This window comes from Heliconius melpomene, chromosome 1 (genome assembly GCF_056956725.1).
Source record: "Heliconius melpomene rosina isolate 202511_hmr_F chromosome 1, ASM5695672v1, whole genome shotgun sequence".
In the NCBI taxonomy this organism is placed as follows: domain Eukaryota; kingdom Metazoa; phylum Arthropoda; class Insecta; order Lepidoptera; family Nymphalidae; genus Heliconius; species Heliconius melpomene.
This window is the reverse complement of record NC_140389.1, coordinates 13,670,091-13,696,168: the sequence shown is the minus strand read 5'-3', so window position 1 is coordinate 13,696,168 and position 26,078 is coordinate 13,670,091. Positions and strand designations below refer to the sequence as shown.

General features: G+C 30.8%; 3 protein-coding genes across 3 annotated transcripts; 2 read left to right on the top strand and 1 right to left on the bottom strand.

Moving 5' to 3' along the window:
- The first annotated feature begins 137 nt into the window (after window positions 1-137).
- Window positions 138-8,007, top strand: Asx (transcriptional regulator additional sex combs). Its single transcript, XM_085188843.1, has 7 exons — window positions 138-2,430; window positions 2,533-2,604; window positions 2,800-2,873; window positions 3,105-3,538; window positions 3,842-4,055; window positions 4,654-4,764; window positions 5,311-8,007. Exons 1-7 carry the CDS (start codon window positions 411-413, stop codon window positions 5,455-5,457), a joined length of 3,072 nt encoding a protein of 1,023 aa, XP_085044969.1. The 5' UTR covers window positions 138-410; the 3' UTR covers window positions 5,458-8,007.
- Window positions 8,008-9,133: 1,126 nt separating this feature from the next.
- Window positions 9,134-18,158, top strand: Hydr2 (abhydrolase domain-containing protein 2). The gene is made up of 7 exons (XM_085188831.1): window positions 9,134-9,433; window positions 9,830-10,002; window positions 10,276-10,443; window positions 12,308-12,491; window positions 14,147-14,341; window positions 15,110-15,264; window positions 15,900-18,158. The coding sequence occupies exons 1-7, from the start codon at window positions 9,279-9,281 to the stop codon at window positions 16,166-16,168; spliced, it is 1,299 nt and encodes a 432-aa protein (XP_085044957.1). The 5' UTR covers window positions 9,134-9,278; the 3' UTR covers window positions 16,169-18,158.
- Window positions 18,159-18,167: 9 nt separating this feature from the next.
- Window positions 18,168-25,044, bottom strand: PlexB (plexin B). The gene has a single exon (XM_085188819.1). The coding sequence runs from the start codon at window positions 24,916-24,918 to the stop codon at window positions 19,234-19,236; it is 5,685 nt and encodes a 1,894-aa protein (XP_085044945.1). The 5' UTR covers window positions 24,919-25,044; the 3' UTR covers window positions 18,168-19,233.
- Between the last annotated feature and the right edge of the window lie 1,034 nt (window positions 25,045-26,078).

The following is a 26,078-nucleotide window of genomic DNA, read 5'->3' as shown; positions in this document are numbered from 1 at the left end:
AATAAACTCAAAATTTGTTAACCAAATTTTATAATTTTTCTTAATTATTTAAATATATATAAAAAATATTGATGTTCTTAAACTTTACCATAAATAAAATAAGTAATATTTTTAATTTACTTGAAATGGAACATATCTTAGCGGAATCCATTTTCTGCGTTGTTGTGACATTTTGATTTTCGCTCTTCTGTTGTGAAAAGGAATGAAAACTATGTTATTTAACCTTGAATTATTTGAAATAAGTGATGAATAAATAAATATTATAAATTTTCAATATGCCAGACAAGTTGAAATACAAATTAGTAATATGCGAAGTAATACATTATGGGTGGAAGAAGTGATTGTCTGCGGCATCACTTCTTCGTAATAAAATACGAAACTAATAGAAACTAAACACGTTGTTCAGGACAATGGAGTTGGACGTATCGCCAATGGATTCGCTTAATAACGATATGGAATATTCCGACAACTCGTCTGAAGGAAAATACTTATCATGTAATAACAATGATCAGTACACGGTAATTCGCATACCACAAGATGATGAAAAATCAAGTAAACACTCTTCAAGAAAACAGTCTAAGCGTAGGAAAAAGAGTTCAAATCACTCAAGATCGCTGCCTCGAATAATAGTAAAGCCATTGCCACCTCCTCCACCACCAGAAAATCGCGAATGGACAGCAGCTACATCTTGTTCAGACACAAATTCTACATCTAATAATAGGCCATCGACAATGCGTGAAGTGTTGGCTAGTATACCAGGATTTTGTATAAAACCCAGAAAGCGTAGTGGTAAAAAGCTGTCAACTGCAGCACAATTACAGCAAACCAGAGAAGGTTGTATAGATTTAGAAACTCCTGATTCAATATTAGTTAATACAAATATAAGAGCACTTTTAAATAAACATACTTTTTCTTTACTGCCACCTCTATATCAGTACAAATTGGGACAATTGCTTCCCAGTGTTGATAGACCCAGTACTTCAGGTCGTTTAATTTCATCTAGTCTTAATAATGAATTTTTTGCTCGTGCTTGTTTGGAATGGCAAGAATCACTTTCAGGTGGTGAATTCACACCAGAAAACCAACAAAAAATGAAAACTGAAGCAGAGAAAGAGAAAAGTAAAATAGATCCATGGAAATTAAAACATTTTGAGCCATTTTGGGGTGAAAAATCACAAAGAGAGAAATCATCTATGAATTTAAATTCTGAGAGGCCATCATTAAAAACAACAATAAAATTACGGCCCACTGCATCAATAACAAGTAGCAGTACAGTGCCTAAAATTAAAAAAAGTAAATCTTCAAGCTCGAGCAAAAGATTACGTTCAGTTGGAGCTGTCACCCGCTCCTCAGCAAAGGAGGCAGAAGAAGTTGAGGATGAGTCCATATCGGGCAGTAGCAAATCATCTGCCCCTGTTCCTGGACTGCTACCAATCAAACACATTAAAAACCAAGGTTATGTTGAGTGCCAGATGGACTTTAATTTCTCTGACTCATCATCAGTGACTAGAATAGAGGAATCAATATCTACAACTCCAGTTGACCCTCTTTTATTACCAGATGCTGAATCTGGAAGCGATACAAAGCAGGATTTAGATATGAGTGTTGTTAAAATTGAGGAATCTAGTGCATCCAAGGATTGTGATGAAGACAAAACAACTGATTCTGAAAGTAATATACCTGAATCAATAAAGAGACTGAGCAATGAAGTTGAAGAGTACCAATTTTCAAAAAGGATAAAATATGAAGATGACTATGCAGTGGACAATACAAATTTTATTAATATGAAAAGTAATAATGAAATCAATAATGTTTCTGATGGAGAATCAGCTTATAATAATGAATCAATATGTCCAACAGAACTTACTTTATATACAGGTCAAGATCATGGTGATACAAATAGCGAAGATAGCAAAGCAACTGCATCTGTTTATGAATATGACGAACATAGCATCTCTTCAATGTCCAGCCTAAAGATAGAAAATCATTTGAATAATGTCTCACTTGTTGCTGAAGCTCCGGACAGTGTTGTAAATGAATTTGAAAATATTGCATCTCCAAAAATTACCATTACAGATACTAAAGAGGATGGAAAAGAATCTCCAATTAATGAAAATCAAGATGAATTTGCTCCTATGTTACGGGAAACATCCACAGAGCCATATTGTGTTACTGATGCGCAGTGTGATAAATCACCAGCACAAGAAACTAAAGAACAATCATATGATAAAATGGAATGCCTAGAAGAATTAAATTATTCCAAACAAACCACTGATCCCACAAACATAAAAAATGACATAAATATTGAAGAAAAAAGTGAGCATAAAATTAAAGAGAATGACAGTATTGTTCCTAATTACTATGATGAACATTTTAAGGATGCTGAATCTTTTATATTAGAGACAAGTGGACTACCTATGTTAACATCTCGTAAGTGCAAAATCATTTTAAGTAGGGTATAATTTTAAATGCTAAAATAAAATTATGAAATATATAAAAAACATATTTAAATACCTTTTGTTTCATATGTAGAAAATGAAGATGTCAAGTATTCATCTCCTCCAACAAGTATAATGGAACTTACTTCATATATAAGTGAAACAAGTAAGTAACTATAAATAGTGTGGATTTTGGAACATCAAAACAATTTTGTAAAACCAAAAATGCATTTAAAAGTAGTGCTATAAAAATGTTCTATGACATGATAAACCTGTAAAGCAGTAATCCATTCTCTCTTTACTTACAAATCCAAAACCTAGTCACAAAAACCTGATTGATGTTTTTGTATATAAATTTCAGACGTAACAGCTGTAGTAACAATGCCAATGCCTCAAAATACTTCAATTCCAATGATGGAAGTTACAAATACATCTGTAAGTATACACATCAACATTTGATATTTTTAACTTTACATTGTATCCAACACAGGCAAGGAACCTAGTGTTAAGATACTTTATTTCCCACTTTTGGAACCTATTTTAGAGATATTAATTAGGAATGGGACCCACAGTTACCGCACTTACAGTCAGACTCTGTACAACTATAGCTTCATTTCATTATATTTGATTTAATGTATTATTACATTAACTTGTTATTGGTCATAGGTTGTGTCATATCCAGACGATCACTTGCAAGATCCAGCAAAACCTAAAAATTCTGCTATATCATGGAAAAACGACAGTGATTGGGTACACAATGAGAACATCATAACAACACAAAACTTTTCAAATTTAAATACAGCAGATGGTACAAAATATGTGAGTGAAGATTCTAAAACAAGCATGGATGATGTTAATGTGAATGATGAAAACTGCATGTACAAGACAGATAGAGATACTAATTTTAATATGGAGTCCTCAAATTCATCAGAAAGTTGTCAATCAATGAAAGATGTCATGGTAAAGCAGGAGATAGACCCAGTGACGAGTCTCGTCTCCAGCACAACAGTTGCAAACCCCTCAATAAATTCTACTACTACTGTCACACAAAGTGTTAGAGTACCTAGCAAAAAGTCAAAATCCGGGAAAGAATCTAGCAGGTATGTCATTTTCATTGAATTGAATTTTAATTTATGTAATTAATAAAAGTTCCCATAGGTTAAATTTAGTAACAAGAATCTTAACATTTTTATAGCGTCACTCTGTATAGCATATATAGGAACGGGCAGATGTACCTTGTGTGTTGAGCAACATAACTGAACATTATTTTTTGTCTTATCACCAGAAAGGAAGATATTTCTTTTCCCCAAATGGGAATTGAATCCCATGACCAACGCGTTTACAGTCAGACACTATGCACGCACGCACGACATATTATTTAAATTTGACAATATCATTTACAGAAGCAGAAGTTCCAACAAAGTACCTCCCGGTGCCGTGAACCTAGAGCGCAGCTACCAGATTTGTCAGGCGGTGATCCAGAACAGTCCCAACCGGGACGCGTTGCGCGGACAGCTGCGGCCGCCGCCGGCGCTGCTCACGCGGCCAGCGAGGCCGCCGCGACCGCCGCCGCCTGTTCTTGTTAGACAAATACCAGCTGTTCTGCCACACACAGAGGTATTACTATATGTATATTGTATGTTGTACTTATTGAGGAAACCGTTTCCTCAATAAATCTTTTTCTTTCCTAAGCAGTAAGTAATTTGTCACAATGTTTGTATGCTCTTCATTTATCTCATTCTCATAGGGATTTTAAGAAACTCTCTCTTAGTGCTTCCCTACTCTCAGTTATGGTCAAATGAAAATAACTGAGAGTTAGGTATAATAGAAGACATATTCTAAGTGCCCTAGATAACTGACCACAGGTACTCTTGGTTACATCGAAAAAATGAATGTTATTTAATAAAATCTATCTATAGTTATTCTTAATAAATGAACTATTATTATGAGTATATGCATGTGTGTGCAACCAGCTCGCCATTATCCTGTGTAAGAAGAGCAGCGCCTTTTGCCACAACAACTGTATCGGCACTAAAAGATTTTTTTGCAAAACAATAGTTTCAGAGACTACTGCTATAAAACTAAACAAACTGTACAACTATATCACAGCCTTATATGTAATATAATACTCTTTTATCATAACTATCGCTTAATTTGTCTTTGGAAATATTAATTTAATTAAACAATAACACCTTACTATATACTGTAATTTCAGATGAATGAGAATAGATCTAATAATATGGGACAATATATACTAGTACAGAGGACACCTAATGTAGCACCTAGAGCTTCCAGTGCACCGCCATCAAATCCAAACACAAATGTAGTAAGTATATATTTTTAAAGTTTAATTTTTTTTCCTCATCCACTGTCTTACATGGGGGTTCCCATGCAGTTATCAAATTTTAATTGACCTTCCTCCTCCTTCCTCCAGTATCTTTGCTACTACTCCTACCACTCATTCTTACTTCATAATTCTTTTTTGACAATCTTTCTGTTCTTCTTCTTTTTCACTGTGATATTCTCACTTTTTATTTTTTTATTTGGTTTAAAATATACAATAACGCAAGCTCAAGAATATGTGTTCAATCAACAACGATGAACACTTGGAAAAAATAAGAGTTTATTAAAATATGCAATACAAAAATTGGAGGCCGTTGTGGCATAAGGAACAAGCGTACAACTGTAAACGCGACAATTGTAGTTTCGATTCCCACTCGTGGGTATGAAATATTTTATATTTTCATTTCCTCGCTCTGGTAATGTGGCAAATCACGATGTTGAGTTCCCTCACAGACACGACACAATGGGGTCTACAGAGCGGAATTAAAAAAAAACTACATAAACATAAACACAATACATATATAAACAGAACGTAACGCGATGCCGGAGCGTAGGCGCAGACGACGCCTGTGTGTGCAACCTGCGCGCCATGATCTTGTGCAAGAAGTGCGGCGCCTTCTGCCACGACGACTGCATCGGCTCTGCTGAGCTCTGCCTCACATGCCTCATACGCTGACCCTCACACTACCTATCTTGCCATATACATCGCGTTATACTTTCTAAATAACCAGTACTTGTGGTCTAGTGAACAGTGAAATAGTGGAAAGTGGCTGTAGGAATGGTGGTGCTATCTGTTGGATGTGTTTCCCGTTTTTTTTTATTTTCCATTTGACTTTCTTTTGTGATGTCTCTAAGGCAGCAGAACTCTTAATAGTAATTTTGTATATAACTTGAATAGGGATTGAAATGAAACTGTCAAAGTATTAAATGTGTAAGTCTAATTATAGAATATATATTTATACAGAATACACTTGTAACATTAGAAATTGTGTACCTCCAGTTTAGCAATACAGTAACTTGTTAATGCGACTTATATCACAATTTATTGAATGGTTAATGTTATTGAGCCTATATATGAAAGGAAGCACAATTTTATTCTGTATTTAACTATTATATTTGATATAATAGGCTGGTGTGTATTTGTGCAAATTTAAAGTTAATCTTTTAAGGCTGAATCTATATTAATAGGAAACTTATAAATTCTCTCATCTCAAATGTTTTATTGTTATATATTTTTAAATATTACATGCTAATATAGTTACATTATCAAACCTGCAATAAAATTTCTAATATTGGCTTGTCAGGCTTAGTTTTTCTATTTTTATAAGTTTTGAAAGTAAGGACTGCAAATATGCATATCTCTTCTGCCATCATTACAATTATATTTTAAAGGACACCATCACAATGTTTCTTTACATAATAAGCTATACTGTGCTTTTTTGCTAAGCATTTCTTTTGATGTACTAGTAACAGTACCCATCTTGTATAGGGATTAGAATAAGTTTGGCAGTCTTGCTAATATACTAGTTAAGGTTATGTACAGATATTTATTGACATGAAAAGGCTGATGAAATCATCAGATATGGTAATTTAATAATTATTTATGTAACAAATACATGTTTCTGCATCAAAATATTTATTAAAGCACAAATGTAGCCTAAACAACTATTTATCTGTAATATCCTAATATTCTTAATATCTTAATATTCATAACAGTTTCATAATTTTTAATAAACTCATGACAATTCAAGCTATAAACACCTATATAAAAGACTTTCAGGCTTTTGCTTACATAGGCATAGCAGGGAGTAATAGCATTTTTAATACCCTGTATTTTAAATTGAATATTCTTTTTGGGTAATTCAAGGTCACATTTGTGCATTTTCATTTTGATTATCTTAATAATTCTCCCCATTTTGGAAATGCAAATATAAACAAATTATGTATGATGTCTATTAAGCCTTTTTAATATTACTGTTTAACTACAATGTTCACTGTAACAGTAATGTTACATTGGTTTATTCTTGTGGCATACCTTGTGTTATGCTATACATAATATATGTGTATAGGGTACCTTTAAATATTTTTATAAGGAACTTTTTTACAAATAAATGATTTGACAAATTAAAAAAATCTCATAATACTTTACATTTTTTGTATTTCATAAATCAGATGGAAATGGATACTATTTTTATGTTTTTTAATTGTAGACTTCAATCAATATGAATGCAATGTATACAACATTTAATACTTCTCTTTAGTTATATTTTCATATAGTTTTTGTAATCATGAAAATTTTAAAGATAATAGATAATAGAAAAAAAAATTCCAAAGGACACTCAAAAATATTGTATTCTAATAGTTTGCTATTGCCATACTAATATAATGATTAGAAAATAAGTAAAAAGGCAAAAGTCTACATTAAATTGAAACACATTATTAAAATCAGTTGAATATTGATTGTTGATTGATGTACTAAAAAAAAAATTAGCCTCATGCTGTATCCCCCATATAGCTGTGTAGGCAGAGGTTACCTAGTGTTAACACACTCTGTTCATTGCATGTTAATTTTTTTATCTATTTTTTTCCTATTGTCCACAAATAAATTTCAAAGATATAACTTATGATTATGATAGAGAGTTGTATTTATAGCATTTTGATGATTATCAAAATATATATTATGCCTAGGGAAAAATGTTGCTCATTCTCAATCACAAATAATTATTATAGATAATATGTAATAGTGTATGTATACATAGATCACATTGTTAAGTACTGTTAATGAATAGTTTAAGAATATGAAAAAAATACAACCAAATATAAAAATATTGTTTGCAACTGCAAATTACTTGCAATCAAATACAAAAGGCATCAGGAAATGTGATTTTTTTTTACTGATTAGCTGATGAAAGCAAGAAAATATTGTTAAAGACATAGCACAACTGAAGGATACTTAAATATCTATTTTTGTATTTGAATAAAATCATACCTTTCCTTATTTTGGTTGATAGCCATAAAATATGAAAAATCTGACAAAAAAAGGTGTTTTTGATTATTGTATAAACCATATTAACTCATCAATATTGTCTTCATTTGGTGACTGAACTAAGCTTACAGTGTGATTAAAATATTCTGTAATTCACATTATTGTTATTTATTGGTAATTAGTTATTTTAAGTATATGAACATTTTCTCTAATAAAATTATGTTCTTATTTCCACAAAAATGTTTTTTTTTTCACCTCCTTGATGTCCAGAATATTATATTATTATACAGGGTGGAAGAGGCAGCGCTTCTTTTTCTGAAACTGCATATAGGGTAACATATTTCAAACCCAGAATTAAAAAAAATAATCAAGGTACCTCAATGGTTTGGACGTAGGATTTTTTTTTCATTTCACGATTTTTATCCATACCTGTATTTCGTGTCACACACACACATACGTATGCGACGTTGCCGCTTTGACAGGTAAGTGTGTGCGTGCCTATGTTATACTTTACAAATGGCGTTTTATTTTAAAATGATAATTTTATTATTTATTTTGTTTGAAAAAAAAACTTTTTCATTTTTCAGAATTATTTTTTTTCCGAATTATATTAGGCTTTTATAGAGTAGTTAAAACTGTGGTTTCATTTAAAGTGGCGCTGACAATTCCACCCTGTATATACACAGTGTTTTTGTCAGCATCACTTTAAATGAAACCATAATTTTAACTACTCTATAAAAGCTATTACAATGCTTCCAGTCTGTATAATATTCTATGTATGAAATTTTTAAAGTAGCCGAATTTGAAACAGGCACCTTTTACGGTTATTTCAATCCTATTTTTACAATTCTCTTCTCTATCTATTCTGACCTAAATAATAAAAATAAGAAACAATAAAAATAAAAGCAATATATACAAAGTATAATATAAACAATGAGAATATATTTAAAACATTTTTAAACTTTTATTTGAGTGTGTTCCACACTTAGGAAACTTCTTAATAAGAAAATATATATTTATAAGCTTAATATTAATCCTAATCCCACTATTAATTATGAATGTAATTTAAACGTTTGAACACATCTATATTATTATATAATGATTATTTTGCAATATGGCAACACCAACAAAACCGCTAAGACTATAAGAAATAAATAAATTTATTTAGTATAAAATGAATAAAGTACAATCTAGATTTTATGCGTTTATGGGATATAACTTAAAACTAATAACTATTAATACTATTTGGTACTAACACATAACGACAGTAAACACTGCAAGCTACTGTCAATTGTCATAAAGATCTAGAATTTTGAACTTTTGAAGATTGATTCTGACATAAGAATGACAGTTAACTTAATTTTTCAGTTGTCCCCGTGTGTTTGTTTGTGATACTGTGCCTATGGCAATTGGCCGTATAAATTAAATAATTTTTGTACAAAAAATTACCGCTATTATGTAGATTACCTTTTAAATGTTAACTGCGGTTAGTATTGAATGATAAACTAAAAATGTCCACGGTTCTTCTTGCTGTCATTGCTGTGATTCTATGTGTTCTTTTCCGAATACTTAACGTTAACAGCCAACCTCATAAGCCTGTTATATATGGTAGAGATAGAAATTTCATTGAAAATATTTTATTTATTGCACCATTTCTGAATGAACCGTAAGTAAAAAATATGTCTTCTATATTTTTTAGAGTACTAGACTTATAGGTACTTCATTAAAAGCCTCTTATGTGATGATGTCATGTCAATTATCATGCTATCTTATGGTCTGGAGAAGGGATATGGCAAGTACTCTCGTAGAATTTTTCAAAACTCGTCCAAGTGTTACTTAATATTCTTATTTTAGATTTGAAAATTTATGGTGTAACCCATTTTACAAATTTAATATTAACTACTATATTGAAAAAAGGTATTAATAATACAATATTTCTAATTTAAGAAATCAAATAGAGTTCTATTATCTTTACTAACACATTAAAAAAAGTCTCATTTATTCTTTAGTGAAATTGTATACCTTCAAGTATTCAAACATTTATATTCCTTCTTATTTTTAGTTACATTCCTACACGTCTATGGGGTTTTAGTGGACATGTACAGACCATCCTTCATAGCCTTATAGGCAGAGTTCGATGTCCATGGCCTATTGGAGGTCGAATTTCCTTGACGTTGCCAGACAAATCTACCCTAACATATGACCTTTATGAACCTTTAGGAGCTGAACATGAAGGTAAAACAATTCATGGGAAACTTTTGTTTTATATATATATATTGATAATTCTAATCAATTGATATTAAGACAAATAATTTTGACTACTACTAATTAGTAAATATAGTAAGATAGTATTAATTCTTGCTCAAATTTCATATAAGATGTACAGTGCATAGTATATAAATTTACGGTTTAACTTAATTGTTTTTTTTTCTAATAATAATAGTAATTACAAATAAAAATAAGCATTTCCTGTTGATATTTATTTTTGAGGGTTATTTTATTACACAGATGATGTGACTGTGGCTATCTGCCCTGGAATTGGGAACACTTCAGAGAGTGTCTATATACGCACATATGTGCACTACTCTCAACGTCACGGCTACAGATGTGCAGTATTGAACCACATTGGTGCATTAAACAGTGTCCCGGTGACTGGCTCCCGAATATTTTCCTATGGTATGTAGAAACAAATTATTTTTACCCAATGAAAATTTAATTTAATTTCTCCACTTACAAAGAAAAGAACAGAGTGTCTTGACATTAGGTTATCTCTGCTTACCCCATCTTACTGTTTGATACAGCAGGAATTTATGTTATTTGTTATAGAATTAAATAAAAAGAATAAAATCTTTGCATTGAATCTTTGCAATATTGATTACTTTTATTTTAATAGTATTTTGAAAATGAACATTATATTTATATTTCAAATTTTAATGTCAATACTAAAAAAAAAGGCCAAGCTTAAAATTTGTATGTTGTGATCTATAATTGTACAAACCAAATTAAGCGACCTCATTTTTATAAAGTAAATAACTATATGAAAATGCAAAAGATAGATGTTTCGAATGCAATAATTTACTGGCCAATAACTAGACACTTGACCACTAGACCTTTGTAAATTACTTGGAACTATATAAACTTACGTCACGCAATAATAGGGTGCTTCTAAAGACGAAGTGACTAAAACTGTGTATATAGCTGACATTAAATATGCTAATAGCAAAAAGTACTTCAATTTATGAAATAGTAAAAATTGTGGCTTTGATTTTCTTTTTATGATGCAGTTTCACGCAGTCCTCGCGAAAGCAATGTCAAGGTCGACGACAATCCAAACATAGTTAATTTATTTTCTGTGAATTTGGGTCAAAGAATGGATTAACCTTCTTGACTTAAATTTTTAAATCAACTGTAACTATAGTTTTCCAATATTATGTCATTATTATCAGTATTAAATATTATTCGATATATTATATATTCGATAGCGATTGTGGATGGGGAAAAATACTACAACAATTCTTTTTAATACAAAAAAAACAACCAGTTATTTTAATAGAAAAATAAACCTTAGCGGGGATCTTTACATTCAAATGTATTGTTTCAATAAATCAGGATATAAATAATGAAGATATTTCTAATTTGAATGATGTAAGGATTAATACATCAATGTCTTAAAATGAGCTTATGATGTCATCAATACAAATAACTCAATACAAATAACTCAATACAAATAACTAAATATTGTGACTGTTAATATGAGTCACAACTACTAAAACATAAATTAAAGACTTAGCTTGCGTCAAATAATATTATTTTTTTATAATGTAGAGAGTTTTAGAGTCTTTGTAATATTTGTTATACTTTAGGTAGATTCATAGGCGTTTGAAAATGGGCATTGTTGTATCTGGGTCTTTTTGGTTATCAAATAAAAGAGGACAAATTGAGGATGTTTTTTTTTCATAACGGAAAAATTTCGGACTGTGCAATATGGGGTAAAAATAGTTACAAATCATCACCCCTTTATCGACGGTTTGTCTTTAGTCATCCTGAACCTGTTTAAAGGTTTGGTTTAGGTTTCAGCTAAAGCTGGGGCCAAAGCCGAAGCCTTGTTTCGGTTGAAGTTTTATAAGTAAATAACATTATATTATTAAATGTGAAATAGTAACATTGTAAACAGCATATTGTGTTGCTCATATCAGAAGTACTTAAATTCGACAAAAATCCAGATTATTATTATAGTTATAAATTTATTATCAACGTAATTAGATTAGGCATTATGAAATTAATATACAGGCACCTGTAGGAGTTAGTGATAATTACTTTCTTCACCTACTACATATTTCACAGTAAATATTTTTCCAATTATATTCTCTTACTGGTCATAATTTAATATTTTGTGATTATATTCACGAATTAGGGGCCCGCCAAGCCTGTCACGCAGGTTTGACATGTTGAAAGTTATCTCCAAGCCCCAAGGCCAACGCTCTCGATTGCAAACTACGTTAATTCGCATACATTTCTTTATCTTAACGTTTTTTTACAGGTCACACCGATGACTTCAATTTTATGATAGAGAATTTGCTCGAACGATACCCTAATACAAAACTGATTTTAGTCGGTTTTAGCCTCGGCGGTAACCTAATCACGAAATATTTAGGCGAAGACAGGAAAAGACCTAACAATATTATAGGCGGAATCTCAATATGCCAGGGGTACAATGCTATCGAGTAAGTATGAGTAATAGGGCACCAAACGCCAATGTTTTACTATTAATTTAAAAATATATATCTGAGTACTATGGTTCTACATCAAGTGTGGTATATAATATAGCCTGAAATATAGCCAAGATCCTAGCCAGACCCATCGGCCAGATAAATCGGCCCTGTAGGTACTACGTACAAATAGACAGACAAAAAATAAATAAATCATAGATTGCTTTGTTTTTTTTATATGTATTCTCCAAAAGTAAAATTGGATTATGCCTACACGCAGATATAGTAATGTAAAGTATAAAATTATTGAGAAATATATACTGCAGTAGAATAACGATATAATAAGCAAGTCAAATTGCAAATATCTTATCGTTGTGATAATAATTATGTAAGCGATTACTTTTCGCGTCTCCTTACTGTGTAAAAAATTTGATAAGAGATGAGTGTGCGTATAACGTTTGAATACAACAAAACTATATGATAAAAAGATTGTTTAAATTTTAAAACACATGAGTCAGTGAACTGCGTCATTGCAATTTTCAAGGCAGTCGCTACCCGCACGTGCCTTTGTATGTCACAAATATTCCCACAGTACAAACTAATCGATAGAAAACTACACTAATAAAAGGTAGTTAAGTACTTTTTCGATTTCATTGCTCCACATTATTTATATTAGAAATTTCTTGAATTTGAAGTTATATTATTTTTGAATTGTTAATACATGATAAATGATAATAGTTTAAATTGCATAAAATACATTTGAATAATTTAGAAGAGGTTGATAAATATTAGTGATGTTTGTTTGGATCATATTATGTCGAATTTTCTAGAACTAGAATAAGACGAAGATATTGTAGGTACCTACATCTGACCAGACAGAGGTACTGTTAACGGATCTACGGTAATTTAATGTCTTATCGATGAATCATAATACAATATAACACTATCTTATTACAACGATTTGCGAATTTGTGATATCATCGGCATATTTCAAAAATAAACATATCTTTTCAATAGGTTCTTAATATGGTCGGTACTTCATTCGTAGCTATTATTTATTCTTATTAATCCTACCTGTATATTTATCGATTGGTAGGTCAGACGTTAGTAACTATATTGTTACAACAAAAATATATATATTTATTTTTCTATGAAAAAAAATCGTTCAATTGCTGCTGCTTAATTATATTTAACTTCCCGCCATTGGTAACAAATATTGTAAAGTCGTTCAACATAAAGATAATAAATAAATATAGACTTTTCTGTATGAAAAGTCATCTTTTACTTAACTCTAAGCAATGATTATTTTGTTTTTAAATTAGCGGCAACAATGTGCCTGTTATTCGTTAGCAAATAAGTATAGACTGTCAATAGTTGTGTAATGAATGAACCTCTGTTCCAATCTGAAATCGTGATAACGTTTAATATGTAGGTATTTCAATGTTTCTAATTAATTAGATGGCTCAATTTCTGTATTTTTTAAAATAACTGCTAATATAAATTAAAATAAAAAATTGCATGTTTAATATGTGTAACTTCTTATCCAACTGGATAAATCTATGTTATTATAACATTTATTTAATGCACTGTTAATCATATTTGAAGAAACCAACTACTACTGCATATATTTTGATTACAATAACTTTACTAAAAATGGTATTGAATTTTAGTAACATGGTCTACCTGCTGCAATGGCAAAATTTCCGACGTTTCTATCTTTACATAATGACTGACAACTACCGTAACATCATCACGAGACATAAGCGCATGCTTCTCAGCTCCGAAATGAAGAGTAAATACTCGCTGGACGAGAAAATGATTGTGTCTGCTGGAACTTTGCCGGACTTGGACGAGGCGTATTCTCGGTAGGTTAAACGTAAATCACACTAATAAAACCTATTGTAAAATATTTATTATCAAAATTATCTATTTTACAGTAAGTTTCTGTTTAAGTTTACACTTTCATCTTGCATACAACAAAGAGGTCCTAATTCGAGTCGCTTCATGTGTGGCAGAACTTGCTGCAATTGGTCTACCAGGCGTTTGCAGACGCTGTCCCACTACGCCATTTGCTTATTTATTTTCTATATATATATATATTTGTTAAAATTATGACTTCTATTTATTCTTTCAAAATGTTATTTTATAAATTTGCAATTTACAAAGACATTTTTTTCTTCTACACTAATATACTTCCATAATTATTATTAATATACATAATATACTTCCTGCAAATGTACGCTACTTCGGCTATAAATATATATTGATATGTTAATGTCCACAAAATACGTAGGTATGTCTAAAGAATTACAAATTTTTTGTGTGCATAATATCTAGATATATTTGTGCACTTAAAAGGCGACCGTCGAAACGGTGCGGTGGGTTGAGCAATCTCATCCACTTTTTGTGTTATTAGTATGTAGTTGTATCCTTGGGAAAACCAGATTAAATTAATTATATTTATCGATTTGTTAATTTCATAAAATTCTATATGCTCGTATTAAGCAATTTCTCGAGCATTTGCATTTTGCACCCAAATTTTAGTTATTTTTTATAAAAGTATTTTTCATTGCAGTTCTGATATGCGGTTAATTCTATATATATTTAATTAAATTTAAATTTATTGTTTTCAGTAAGGTGCATGGTTTTAATTCAGTGACAGAGCTATACAAGTGGAGCTCCTCCGCCTTCTATTTGAAAAATATTAAAACCCCAATGATATTTATAAATGCGCGGGACGATCCCATTGTACCCGAACCATTATTGCTTAACATCAGAGAGTTTGTCAGTAAGTTATGCTATGTAATTTTCCCTAGTTTTAGTTTTTTTTTCCAATTTTAATTATCATTTCTAATATTTGGCGGCGACTGATACAGTTTATGTATTATTTTTATATGTTGTACCGGGTTCGGTTCGTTCGGATTCGTTAGATATAAATACTATCTAAAACGGGATATACACGTACCACCGATGTGTTAATTTGCAAATACATTGTGAATATTTAATTTTGATTGTGAAAAAACATGTGTCTAGTAAAAAATTCAATTCCTTACCTTGACACTTTGTTCATGGCTGAAAGTCTTTATAATTATAATAAACGTTATATTATACTACGTTTCAGTATTAACTGAATAGAATTTACTTAAATTCATAATAATTCTAGCGTAATTTATTTAAAAATATATCTGAAACTACACTAGTTTTTGCGTGTTTTAAATAATTTCCGATATAATCAAACCAGTCTACAGCAGCCATGCAACACCTACAATTTACGGAAAGAGTTCAATGACTTGTACATAATAAATTAAATAGTACTAGACTAGTTTTAAATAATCTCGAAAATTATAAAATACTTAATAATTCACAATAGTAATATGAATGTGGTGGATCATGGTAATATAAAATATTATTTATATTTTGCAGGTTGTCACGATAAAGCCATGTTCCTAGAACTATCACACGGAGGACACCTCGGGTTCTATGAAGGGGGGCTGGTGTACGCGAACCCGGTGACGTGGCTGGACAGAGCGCTTGCCGCAGTCGTGGGGGGCCTCCTCATGGCACACCATAAAGGCGACCCGAAACCGGCGCTCGTTGACGCCGACACCCTCTCCGACGACGAACCAGATCTCCTTAAATCATCAACTATTATATATAGAGATCCTCTGGACAAGCCTACTGTAAAAGTATAATCTAAGATAACATAACTGAGTTTGAATTGGAACTTAGTATATAAATTCGTTAATTCATTCCATGCTCGTGGGTTATAACAAAAATAATTTGTTATCCGGTTACGTAATGAGCAGACAGCACGTAAGCATTTATTTATTGTTATGTATTTGTTGAAAATCGTAGTGCTAGGAAAAAATAAATTTCAGTATAAATGTTCAATGAATGGTGCAGAGCAACTTTTTTAAATATATTAAATTCTTTGATTAGAAGAGTCGTATATTATTATTTTGTTGATATTACAACACGGTAAAGATGGATGACACGATGACACAATTTCTTGTTCCTATTTTGAAATATTTCATTAAAAAGCTTTGTCTTGTCAAATATTTAAAATTTTATTGCAATAATTTTTATGTATATCTTTAGTTCAATGTGTATATAATTTTGATTATACAGAAGCGCGAACTCGTTTAAAATTTTTTATAATAAAAAAATTACGTAAGTTTTTGTTTTTAGTTAAAAATGGAATAACATTTTAAAAATGTTAGAAATTGTAATGAATATTTCTTGAATTAATTTTCTCTTCTATAGAGATGTTAACAACATAAGTTATAATAACGTGTAAGAATTTCGACGTAGATTTATTTTCAAAGCGCTTGGACGGTAACCAAGAGGCGCCGGTTTGTGTCCCACTACGTTAGTCCCACTAATGTAGGCTTTGATTTATTTATAATTATAATATTATCAACCAACTTTACTTATCACCGATATGTCGCTTGTAGATGTTTAAATATAATATCGATATTGAGTCTCACTTTACAACATGGACAAGTTTTAATAATAAAGATAATATTTACAAAATAAACAACCTATATATTATAGACGTGGCTGGCCACATCTGTACGTAAATATGTGAAAGGCTTTAATATACATAACTTATAGTTAATATGATAAAAAACCGAGTTTTATTAAATTAATTTTGTTAAAATCGATGTGTTTGTTTTACAATGCTTGTGATCGATATAAATGTTCAAATTGAGTTTACCCAACAGAAGTGATAATTACGTTCCAGTTTTAATTCGTGTTGAAACTTTTATGCACTTATATTGCAAGTTAAAAATAGTATTACGTTAATTTATGTATTTATTGGTAATTGCTTTTTGGAAAATATATGATATGTGTTCAGATGGATATATATTTAAGTTTACGCGTGATGATTATTAGATGTAAGATGAGATGAAATTTTATGTTTTGAGCTGTGAGATGTTGTGTTGCTAAAGGCGGCCTACTTAAATGCATTGCAATATGCAAAAAAAAAATTTTATATGAATACAAGAAAATACAATAACATTTTCTTTATATTTATTATAAAGCCGTATTTTATGCTTTTGCCTTGTGTATTATATTGAAGATGTGTAACAATAATTGTGAGAAATTGTTATAATTTAACTATGTTTACATAGTTAAGGCCTAAATAAAAAATGCAAGCCATATATTACTTGTATCTTGCAATCGTAGTACAAACATGGTATTAAGCACAATTTAAAATATATTTATATATTTGAACAATAAATGTTAAAAGAATATAATGTCAATGAAAAATATGGGTTTTTTTAAAAGCACTAATGAATTAAAAAAATAATATGCATTGCCAAATTCAACCGCACATGTATTATATAATAAATTATGTTATTAGTTTCTTATAAATTTCAATTCTCCTTTAAAAAGTAAGTTTTGAAAGTCAATAATAAAATTTGAAATTTAGAATCTCTAAATTAAGTTATTTTTTTCAGTTTAAGTTATTTGATCTTAGAACTTTATTAATTAGATTTTAAAAAACATGTTAGGCATATATTTCGGTGTTAAATTGATAATTATATATTATCGATAACTGTGCAATTCTTCAAAATCAAATGATATGAATGACAAATTACTGAAAGTAATTAAAAAAATATTAATATTTTTTGTAATTGTGTAGGTTTACACTTAATAAATGTGATAGAAATAATACACAGGTTGTTTTGATTTTTCCCATTCATAATTAAATTAATCATTACAAAAAATTTGATAAATAAGTATATTTCTAAGTCAATTATATAAAACTTTTAAGAGACGGGTGAATTTACGCTGCCTTAAACACTAACAAGATAAAACTAATCTTAAATTACTTTGTAAATGGAATATTATAATGACATCCCTCAGAGATATTACAATTGAATGTGATATTCACTTATTTATACATACATTTATTTTTTTTATTTTATAAAACTTTGAGCAACAAAAAGAGATCATTACTAGTACTATTATATTTAGAATTTACATGTAAAACAACTCCTTGGACATTTTTATTACAATTTATACTTATTACTATGAATTATAGGCAGCAATTGATAGAATTTTTTTCTTTCGTAAAAATATTTGAGTCTTATATTATTTTCAATCAATAATAATTGAGATTAATTTAGAAAAACTGCAGATTTACTAGCTTACAACTTGAATTTGTTACATAGGCAAATGTTATAAATATTCCAAATACAAATATCACAACATTTTTCTTAGACTATTTCTCTTTACAAATACATCTTAGTACACATCAATATTAAGTATTTTAGCAGCATACATGAATAAATTTACAATTGATTTAATATCAGTGCCAGTACTTAGTATATTTAAAAATAATAAGACTTAACATATATCTTTAGAGAGCCATAATACTTCAAATATTTTAACCTATTAAATTATACATTTAAATGTCATATAAGTTGGTATATTTTATAACAAAATATGGCCACTGGGAGAAAGTAATTTTTATATTATTACAGACACAACATATAAAAATGGCAAAACCTTTAAATAGATCATTTTAGTTGTAAATGTGCTAATAAATAAAAATATCTTACATAATTACTATATCAATAAAAAAAAAATAAAGCTAGTTTCAAAACGGTCATATCTTACAGTCTTTTTACAAGATCGGTTTTCTGAGTATTTTAATCAGAATAAATTAAAGCTCTTTGTACAAATTTTGTATTGTATAAATAAATTATGTAAATGCAATTAAATCGTATTTTAGATTATCATATAGTCAGCATACGGCTGCAGAGTCTCCCTCCAATGTGCACGCTACATTATCTAGTTTATGAGCTAAGTGCATTTTGCTTTCTAGCCCTAAAATAATTTGTTCTCTATATTTACTCACATAAATGTACAATTCTTTCAAAGCAGATAATGTGTCAAACTCATTCAGTTGTTCAACTGAAAGCTGTTGCATAGAGGTACTTAGCTCTTGGTCGGATACTTGAGGTAAATGAGATACGGCTTGATAAAATTGTATAACCATTTCTCTGTAAGTCGGTAAATCTTTTGCAAAAAGTAATTTGTTGGATGGTGAATCTTTACAAAGTCGATGTTCGTTTAAGGAACAAGCATCCATAAATGTTTGAGCAATCACAGATAATGAGGAATCTACTGTTGCTGTTTTATTGATATCAAATATAAAATCTGGATTTTTAATAAGATTGACCCAAAATCTTAATGGTAAGCTGTTGGATTTCCAAGCATGTACAACCTCAGGGTTCATAATGCCATGTGCTCTTGCAGCATCGTCAAAAAGATCGAATAACCATTTTACAGCTGGAGGCAAAACTTCATTTACAGTTAAAATTGTACTAAAGAAGTCATCAACAAACTTGTGTACTGTTCCTTTGGTGGAGAGTAATCGGGTAAGAAATATTTCTGGAATGGCTTTGTGACTATGTTCAGAAGATTTATTTATAATGTGCTGGTACTCAATAGGCTTAACTAAATGATAATAATGGACATTTTGTTCACTGATATCACTTTTGTATACTCTTATATGGGAATTGGAACAATAAATACCGGTACAATTTTTGCAGGGTATTTTATAGGGTGTGTTAAAGCTGTCGTTTTGTCGTGATATTAAAGACATCACAGCGGATTCCTTAACCCCATAATGTGCAAGTGTATTTAATTTTCGCCAACCATTTAACGTTTTCGTTGTAAGATCTTCATCCTGGAGAGTAACATGGCCACCCCTTCCATGTCGCCATTCTAAATCAACTTCGTGGACGGAAGGTCGCATACTAAAAGGTGTATTTTTAAATAAAGCATCTAATATTTTAGCTTTTACTTGTGATATACTATCACAGTCTAAAACTTTACATTGGACTTTATCATCAAAATCATCTTGTACTATGTGTAATGTAACAATTTGATAATCTATTTGCTCTTTAAGCAGTTTTTCTTCAGATAACGAGTACCTAGCTTCATGGGTTATAGAATCCACAACACCTTTTTCTATTTGATGTTTAATAGCTTTAAATAATAAAAAAAGCGATGATCCTGCATAATCTTTTAGGTAGTAGTACATGCATAATGCCATCCAATTTGTAAGCATTTTTTCCACTACACTTTCAGTCCTTCTTAACATAAGCTGAGGATGTTTTGTGCACACAGATTTATCAATAAGACGTAACAATAGTGATTTGAGTATATCAGTGGCATACTCCATTTTGCCCATAAGAATTACCATCAATAAAGACGCTACGTTCACTTTGTCTCTGATGTTAAATGTTTTCTGAGCTTCCAATGTATCTATAAACGACAGAAGAAAACATTTGTTATTTAAAAGCTGTTCAAACTGAATCATAGCAGCATCGTAGTTAGTCCGTGGAGTATTAATAAATTGACGTTGAACATTAAGGATAGGATGATCAGATACACCTGGGAAAAATACTTTCATAACGTAATTTACATGATCTAATGTAGGGATTCCAGAGTGTTCCAGATCTGCTGCCAGATCGGACATGTCCGTTTGAAGTTCTGCAAAAGCTAATTTACACTCCAATCTAACGTTACTTTCTAAAGTATCCATTTGTATCTGTATCCTTTTATATTCTCTTTCTGCTTTAGTACTACGTCTTCTGTACATCACTAAAACAATCATAAATATAAGAACTAAGAAAAACGTTCCCGCAGCTATACCAGCTATGGCTTCAGGAGGAAAATTATAATTTCTAAGAAGTTCATAATGCAAATACCCAATAGGAAATCTTAAATTTTTGCCGATTTTAACAACAACTAATGGCAAACTAATATCCATTATCTGAAAACCATTTTCATCTGTGTTAGGAGGCTGAATTTCAGGTGGTGTACACAGCAACTGTTGCATAGTCAAGCTAGTAACATTGCATGGTTGGGCACCAATTGTTACCACTACATCTGACTCATCACTCGCTCTTATAAGATTCTCTCCCTCTATAACTAAAGGGTCTCCCTTATAAGACTTAATTCGATTTGGAAATTGATACACATGTGGGTCCTCAACAAACAACATATGAGTTCTTGGTGGATTAAAATATTTTTCTAAATCATGCATTGATTCTACATTATCCATTACAAAACCTACTTTCATTGCTATTTGTGGTGTACTTGTTTGAGATTTTGTTGCCTGAATTATATCATAATATTTCTTATTAATAGCAGGGCTAGGACATTCCATTTGATTAGAATTGAGAACAGTACAAGCTGTTGCATTTACAGGTACTTCTTCATTGGCATAATAAAGTTTCATAAGTGGTTTTTGTATTGTATGTAAATAAGTACCATGAACTGTTATCATTCTTCCACCAGAAACAAAACTTTTTAATGGTTTGATTTCCATAATAGTGGGATCTGCTGTGTAATTAAACAAGTCACCATAAAGTGTACGATTTGCATTATCAATGGACACCGTCAAAGTATGTATAATCTTAGGTGCATTAGCTTTGGGAGTAATGCATATAAGTCTGCTATTAGATGTTTGTGTTTTGTTTACAGAACATACAAGTTCATCTAAATATGCGGAAATGGTAGATCCTATGTTTAAATGTTGTCCTCCTATAGCTAATTGGGTACCTCCTGATACAGGTCCTAGAGCTGGGTATACACCTTGTAACTTTATATTCTTATAACTGAATAATACAGAAGACTCTGTGTATCCTGCATCATTTTCTACAATCACAGGAGCAACAACTGAACCATTAGATGGACCTGTTTTACATGTTATACTTACAGATACTTCAAAGTCTACAATGTCACAAAGCACATCACCTATCCGAACTTTGCCAGTCACTTCTTCCACTCTCAGACCTAAATTACTTCCTTCAATTGTCACAAATGTACCCCCTTCTATAGGTCCACTTAAAGGCTTTATCATATCAATTCTTGGTTTAGGGCACTCTGTAACAGGATTTTCTAGACAAGATTCACTGTAAGAGCAAGAATTACCACACCATGTACATTGATAAACAGCATTGCGAGTAATACAGAGAGAGCAATCAGCATGGTTTCTATGAGATCCAAGAATTTCACATTTATATAAAGTGATAGATATAGTATCAATATAATGCTTGTGGTTCCAAAAAACTTTAACACTTATGTTATATTCCCCTACATTCTCTTCATAGGAATACATAGTTTTATCACATACTATAAAATGATTAGATTCTACTCTTGCTGGCAGAATCATATTTGCTAATTCAATACTGACAATACATTGAAATCCAGTATGGTCAGGTTGTAAGTGTGGCAAATTTTCAACTTCAAGCTCCAGTTCTTTTGGTACATTGTTTGGTAATAAAATAGGTTCTTTGTATTGTCTTATCCTAGGACAGTGTCCAATTCCATGATTTAGTAATTTAGTTGGATTTTTCTCACCACTAATGATAGTTCTTTGACATACTGACACATCATGAGTACATTTATTATCATAAATACACCAATTGCAAGCCCATTCACTCATTATACAAGAATGACAAGTGATATGTTTTGAACAGTCATAAAAAGCAAAGTTACGTGAAACAAAATCTTTATTTGTTTCAGAAGAGTGGACCGATAAAGGAACAAAGATATGATCTTGATTTTGGGGTATTTTTGGTCTATGTTTAATATCAGGTGTGGGGCATGCAAGACCACTTGATGTAACTGCAGCATCAATAGGAGGTGTGTTACCAAAAACACATTTATATTTTGCACCAAATGGTAGTTCTGGTAAAGTTCTAATTATCAGTTGAACAGTTGTGATTTCAGACATGGAAATACGATCTGGCAAAATTTGCTCAAAATCTATACATTGTTGACCAGTATATTGAGATAACCATCTTGGTGCACTTTGAGTACCTTTTTGGCACATATTTTGTACTGTACATCTCTTCTCCAATGAGCACCAGCCACAGTGTGGATCGTTAGACTCTAAACATGAGGAACAGTTGCCATGTTCTGCACAATTTTCAGTAGGAACTTGAACAATACTATTTTTTGCTAAAATATATAAAGATTTTCCATATGGGGATAGAGTTGTATCTGGAAGTATTTTCTGTCCAGGGAGGAGAACTTCTGTAGAATATTCTAAAGATTTTTCTGCATCAATCAAAACTTTTTTAAATGACCCGTCACTGGTACCTAAGAAAGCTACAGTATGTAAACCTGTTACAGACATAGCTACTGACGTGATTAAAGTATCATTCCAATATATAACAGAGTTTGCCTTTATAGGATAAAGTCCACTGATTTTAAGTCCTACTTCACAAAAATTAAGTATATTTCCAGTGGAACCTACACTAGGACATTTACCATCTGAAATCATTCCTGATATATAGCCCATGTTACGTGCCTTAGTACTACCGTTGAAACACATGTGAACATTCTCATTAAATTTAATTTCTATTTCTTGTAAAGAAAATACACAAATAGCTGACTTAGTTGTAGGTTCATTAGTTATTCCTTTAGAAGGACTAAAGGAAGCTACAAGAATATAATCACCAGTCTCAATACCAAGCTGTGTTGCTAAATTAACACCAGCTTTAGAAATTTTTGCATCTTGTATTAAATTATAATTGACGATCTCACTTTTTCCAGTGTTTGATTCTTCACGAACATTGCATTCCAGTGTAACTTCTGTGTAACTATTATAATTGTCATCATTAACACATGTACGAGCTAAACGAGAAACATATCCAAGTTCCTCATTTCCAGCTAGATGAGAATGTTTTTGTATTATTAGAAAATATGCATAATCACTAGCATTAAATCCATATACATATTGCACAAGAAAATTGTCTCTATATTTAACATCAATTTGAATTAAGCTTTGCTTTGAAAATGTAAATTGGGCCAGTTGTAATGTCATAAGATCACGACTGGATATTGCGGGAACATCATGCCGATATTCCCCATTATTTGTAAAAGTTGTACCAACATAAAGGACATTAGAACGATCCCAAGAGTTATACCGTTCAGGACCGATGAAGGCGTAAGTTGAAGCGTCGGCATCATTTGCAGCTACACTCTCGGGAATAAATTCAGGTTCGGCCGACAAATCACCTAATTTATATTTAATACACGAACCCTGAGCCACTGATCCACATGCTATCACAATTCGAGATTCTTGTTCGATCACTAAAACTTTATTCACGTTATCTGTCCACACAGTTTGTATATCGTCCGACGGACAACCACTGGCATGACACATTGGATTATCAAGCTTAGGTCCGGTCCGTACGACATGTAGAGGTTTCAAATCGGGACTAAGCTGATGAAGAGTATTTAATGAGCCAGCGTATACTTGTCCACTAATTTTGTCGATAACAAGATGGGTAAAATGGAATGTTTCATTTTCATTTTTAGGATATTGTGACATAAACTCATATCCATACACTATTGTGCATCGCAGCCAAAATGTTATTACTAATACTGACATAAAAGCAGCCATGATCACATTTTAATTTGTCTCCGTCAATAATATGCTTCTTGTTTTCACAATCACTATTTATTTTATTACGATATTCAACCCATTTTACGAAAATAATAAAAACCATACATGATACATCGATGCGGATGACATGGAATAAACAAGGCTTAGTTTTTAAATTATGTTTTGCGTTTAATGCTTGGTTTTTAGTCTATCAAATTCATTGTAAAAAAATGTTCACCTCTCCATAGACAAAATATTTTAAAATTAAAATAATTATTTTTTTGGTTAATTTTCAGATAATTAACTGACTAGCAGGTCAACTATATATATATATCAAAAAATATATTATGCTTTATTGAAAAATATGCTGATAATGTATGTAGACCGTACAATCACAGAACACATAATTATACGTAAAGGTTGTACGAAAGAACGTTGTCGTAAAGATCATATCGTACGGTGCCGTATCGTAGTAATCAGCTCATTGGTAGTTCTCCAAAACGTATAAATTTCAAGTTCCTTAATAAATAATTTCTATAGTAAGTTATAATTAAAAATTATTAATTCTTATTATTATTAATTCTTAATCATAAAATGCCTGAAATAAAGCGTTGACTGAAAATCAAACTATAACCCGAAAACCAAGCGGAGGACCAAAAATAAATAACAGTACTTCGCGTGGTGCCTAAAACTGTGCTGTGCATATAATTTTTGTTCAATGACCCTGCATAAGGATTAAAGATTAAAATATAAGTATATCCTAGGTAATTATTGATGTCATTATTGGTAATCAAGTAAATATAAAAATTAAAATTCTATATCAAAATAGCAGTTAAATATTTTATAATGGAAAAAAATACGTTTAAAAAATTGTGTAATGTTAAGAAAAAGCTGTTGACTATATGTAATTTAACATAAATAGCTAAGAGGGCGATATAGCCGCAGACAGTAACAAAAGGTCTTTGACTAACTATTGGAGGTACAGTCAGTACAGTCTTATTGTGCATTTTTGGCAACCCATAAAACTTAGAAGGATTTACACAGCAGTTACGAGGGATTTAATGACAAGGATTTTTGTGTTTTTTCGAAATTGTACGTCTTACGTTTCATTGTCTCATCAATGCATTAAATTACTTTAATTTCAATTCTTTACATATATATATATATATATTGTCAAT